The 4,751-nt window shown below is 39.5% G+C and overlaps 1 protein-coding gene across 1 annotated transcript in view; it reads right to left on the reverse strand.

Annotated features, from left to right (window-relative positions):
* frrs1l (ferric-chelate reductase 1-like) overlaps positions 1-2,944 on the reverse strand; it is a 6,096-nt gene extending 3,152 nt beyond the window's left edge. The window contains exons 1-3 of the mRNA XM_015405150.1: positions 2,421-2,944; positions 2,043-2,127; positions 990-1,128 (exon numbers count right to left, since the gene is read on the reverse strand). Coding sequence (XP_015260636.1) covers positions 990-1,128; positions 2,043-2,127; positions 2,421-2,625 — 429 coding nt within the window. The 5' untranslated portion in view covers positions 2,626-2,944. The remainder of the gene's footprint in view (positions 1-989; positions 1,129-2,042; positions 2,128-2,420) is intronic.
* Between the last annotated feature and the right edge of the window lie 1,807 nt (positions 2,945-4,751).

The following is a 4,751-nucleotide window of genomic DNA, read 5'->3' on the forward strand; positions in this document are numbered from 1 at the left end:
ATCCATCCATCCATCCATCCATCCATCCATCCATCCATCCATCCATCCATCCATCCATCCATCCATCCATCCATCCATCCATCCATCTTCTCCTGCTTAGTCCTTGTCAGGGTCACAGTGGGGCGGTGCTTTTCTCCGGCACTCTATGAGCGAGAGGCTGGGTCCACCCTGGACAGGTCACAGGTCTGTTGCAGGGCAACATAGAGAAGCACAAAGACACACAACCATGTACACAAAAACACACCTAAGGAGAATTTAGAGAAACCAATGAACCTAAAAGTCATGTTTTTGGAATGTGGGAGGAAGTGGAGTATCTGGAGAGAACCCACACAGGCATAGGGAGAACATGCAAACTCCATGCAGAAAGACCCCGGGCCGGGAATTGAACCCAGAACCTTCTTGCTGCAAGGCGACAGTCCTCCCCACTGTTGATATTTTAACAATCTTTTTTATTTTATTTTGTATAATAGTGTGCAATATGTTTATATAATGAAGTACCTGCTGTATCTAAATTGCATCTAGTGTACACAATCCCCAAAGTAAGAAGCAAAAAACCCATTCTTGCTTGGAAGACCATGTGGCTGATTAATCTTTTCTTTGCTTTAGATTCTATGCTTATTCTGCCTGCTTTTAACTTTTACATTTGCTGTTATTGTAATTTACATAAGCTATAGTGTTTGTTTTTCTTGTACAGAATTTGTGTTGTTGTAATCAAGTGTCAGATGGAAGTCTTAATAATTTACATAGCTTTTTCTAAACATGAGCAAGAAAGACAGTCTTAATGTTCCTGAAAATTATTCTATGTTTGTTGATGTAGGGCTTTAGTTTTCTGAATAATGTCTAAAATGTTTACATTACAAGCATTTAGATAACTGTCAATCTCTCACCAAACTTGTAAAAAAAATTCTCAATGAAAGCTACCTTTTATAAAAGAATGATCAATATGTTTGTTAACAAACAGCAGACATGAACGTTGCACAGTTTCTTACCATTTTTTTGTCGGAGGAGAAACCCACAGCCACCCAGCCGTCTGTGTCCGCACTCATCTCAAACTCTACATCTGTGCCAATGCGACGATAGCTCAGAAAGTAGTCACATGACTCTGCATCGCATCCTGGTTTCCCATACCTGCACACAAATAGAGCATCAGTCAGTAAAGAGACACAATATAAAGCTGAAATAAAACAAAATATTACCGTAGAACATACGAGTTTAGACTTCTTAAGCCTTCAAATTTTATCATTTTACAATCTCAGGATTGCATTTTCTATTTGGATTTTATTTGCTTTTAGAACAGCATACTGTAGGTTATAGATATGAAGTGGAAGGAAAGTCATAAATGATGTTCAGTATTTTATACTAATAAAAACTTGAAAAGTCTGAAATGTATTTGTCAAGATTACTCTGATACCCCTATATAAATTCAAGTTAAACTAATTACCATCAGTAGTAAACTAACTCCAATCTATATTTCACCTGAGCATAATTTTATCTTTTAATAAAACAACTATTCTGTGCAGGGAAAAAATAGACAGGGCAACATCAGACTAATAGAGAAAATAGAGGTATGGTTCAGGTTTTAAAACAAGACGTTAGAACCTTAAAAACACAGGTGCAGGTTCACCTCCCACCAACAAAACAACCCTTAAAAAAATAACCAGAGCTGCAATTGAATGCTTTATAATCAATGTTAAAATGGATCAGTCTAACTTAGACTTGAATCCACCAGAAAATATGACACCATGTTTTCACAGAAGCTCTTTATCCAGTAAGACTGACCTTGAGTTATTTCAAAAACCCCAGTCTGTGGTGCAAAGCTGGAAGATTCATCAGAGGTTGTTTTACAAAGTGTTACTTTAGAAGGATACACTTTTTGGCACAACTTTTTAAGATTTGTGGTCAAAAGGGATGTAAAATTGTAACTCTTTTTCACATATTTTAACTGTAGCTTCACTCAACACAAATGTCTGAGGACCTGTAGAAAATGTAGCAGCACATCAGTTTAGAAACAGTGGATTTAGGGCTAAAGTTGTGTTTCTGACCTTATGCAGCCTTTGGTTACTCCGCAGTCGCTGACTTTGATCTTGGCAAAAGGATCGACTGGTGGGGCTGTGGGGAATGGATAACCTGCAAGATAGAAAAAACAAAACACTATATAATACTATATAGTAGGCTATATAAATGATCAAATAAATCAAATGGGGAGAGGCATTCTGTTGTGAGTTTGTGGTGGAGGGATGGACCAGCGGGGAGCTGGCCTAGGTGCTGAAAGGCCCCGTGCAGATGCAGAGATGGGTTCAAAGCAATAAAATACACATCGTCTGCGCGCTTTTATTTTCTCTTTGCAGTCTCCAATATTTGTTCATACGTAACCAAGGTCCACTTCTATTGGATTTGATTAAAGAGATCCAAATCCTTACCTTCATCAGACAAATATCTGGACTCCAGGAACTCGGAAGCGAATGTGCTGTACGAGTCCTTATGAGCCTCCTGATGGCCGGGCTCTCCGTGCTCCCCGTGGCCGGTCCGGAGTGCTCCTTCATCGGTGGGGCTCGGCGCGACTCCCCACCATCCGCTCCGGAGGAGCAGCACCGTCAGCTGCGCGAAGCTCCGCAACAAAACCATGGCTAATAATGAAGCACGGAGTGATTAACGAAGGCTATACTGAAAAGGGAATCAAAGCTGGTCTTCATTTCTCTACGATTCCATTGGATGGGTAAACATCCAAGGCAGCGTCACGGAAGCATCTCCGGATTCTGCTTTTCTCTGTACTCAGAGATATGAGGGGATGCAGCGTCGCACACTGTCGGATTGTAAGGCTAATTTTTATTTAAATTGGCCAGATTTGTAATCCGATTACTTAACAAATGCTTATAGCCCTAATCCACAGTGAACCTACACCCTGAGCCCCTCTGGTGGTATTCTTAATCTGTAATTTCTTTAGAATCGGTAAATGGTTTCGTCCTCTAATATATTTCAGCCAATAAGCTGCCGCTACGTAGTGGCATCGGGACAGATCAATTAGGGCCCAATTTTCTCAACATTGCCGTAAATCAAATACGAAGTATAGGTGTTACATTTATGGGATTACATTTATTATTGTTTTCCAAATTTGTCCATGATGCACAAAGCTATATATTGTATATGTGACTATTTAAAGACTTCTATTTGAAAGACCATCTCTAAGCATTGCATCATTGTGGGTGGAACTAAGGTGATAATTTGTTTTCTAACTTCTTTTCATCTGGCAAATGAAATCAAATCAATATTTTGAAAAGCCACCTTTCTCTTTAGTTTATCTCTACCAGCTCTTTATACACAGGCATAACTTTCTGAGGGACTGGTGGGGACATGTCCCCACACAGCAAATCCAACATGCTCAAATCAACACTTTCAGATTTGATTTTAACACCCTTAAAGTGTCTATATAGGTCCACACCAGCGAGTGTAAATTTGACTCTTTGGAGATTTGGCATTGTAACTCTTATTTAGTGTTAAATAATAAATATTTCTGAAGTTGATAATTTAACACTTAATTACACCAACTAGGTGTTAGAATTGGAATATTAACACTCTAATGGAATTTTTTCCTAACTACAATGATTTCAATACATAGACTTTGGCTCTCAACAATATGTGGCACAATTTTCTAAATTTGACTTTGCCGCTTTTGAAGGAGGATAATTATTGATATAGTTGAAAGGGAAAACATCCATCAATCAATCCACATTTCTCTGGATGGATGATTGAATGAAACTTAAAATGTGTACATACTAGGAAGGCATGATATATTGCTGTTGGCATCAGAATCAGCTGTTATTCATTCTTTTTTTCATACATTAATGTCTAACTATAGACTAAATATAAACATCAGTGTATTTTTGTTCTTTTGTGTTCTCAACAATAGGAAAACATTCGATAAATATATGTTTGATCTAATTTTTGGAAAATACAAACCCTATTGAAAGTGTTTGTGTCGAGTAACTGTAAGTCCATCAGCCCCCACCCTTAGTGTGTCCCCACCAACTTTCATCACAAAGTTACACCCTTGTCTATATATAGAGAGAGAAACTCGCTGTTTTGCTTTTTCTTCTTTGTATTAAAGCTCAAGCTGAGTCAGATATGACTGCCAAGTGTTCATTCCAATGCATGTTTTGTTCTAAACCCTACCCTGTAGATCAGGGGTGGGCAATTCCAGTTTCTATGGGCCTGTATCCTGCAACTTTTAGATGTTCCTCTGGTTCAACAGACCTGAATCAAGTAATTAGATAATAGACAGGACTCTGGAGGAACTGACTACATTCTGAGGAGGTAACTCTGTCATCAACACCCTTGTTTATAGATGCTGGAGATCTGCCTGTTTTCCAGTGTGGTCCTGTTTCTCTGACCGTGACTGGCTGGATGTGCTCTCTTCGTCCTCTGGCATGGGAGCTGGCTCAGAGCTCGTCTGCCGGGCTGTGTGTTTCCTGGACGGGGCCGCCTTTTACAGCTGCTTTTTGTGTCTCTGCTTCTGTCTCCTTGAACCCCAGTCGGCCTCGGCAGATGGCCGCTCACACTGAGCCTGGTTCTGCTGGAGGTTTCTTCCTGTTAAAAGGGAGTTTTTCCTCTCCACTGTCGCTACAAGCATGCTTACTGTGAGGGATTGTATTTGAGACAATGAGTCAATGCAATCAACTGGTTTTCCTTAGATAGAAAACTTTGTATCAATTTGACTGTATGATCTGGTTGAACTGTAAAGTGCCTTGAGATGA

The sequence above is a fragment of the Cyprinodon variegatus genome, unplaced genomic scaffold (assembly GCF_000732505.1).
Source record: "Cyprinodon variegatus isolate N-32 unplaced genomic scaffold, C_variegatus-1.0 Scaffold2, whole genome shotgun sequence".
Classification (NCBI taxonomy): domain Eukaryota; kingdom Metazoa; phylum Chordata; class Actinopteri; order Cyprinodontiformes; family Cyprinodontidae; genus Cyprinodon; species Cyprinodon variegatus.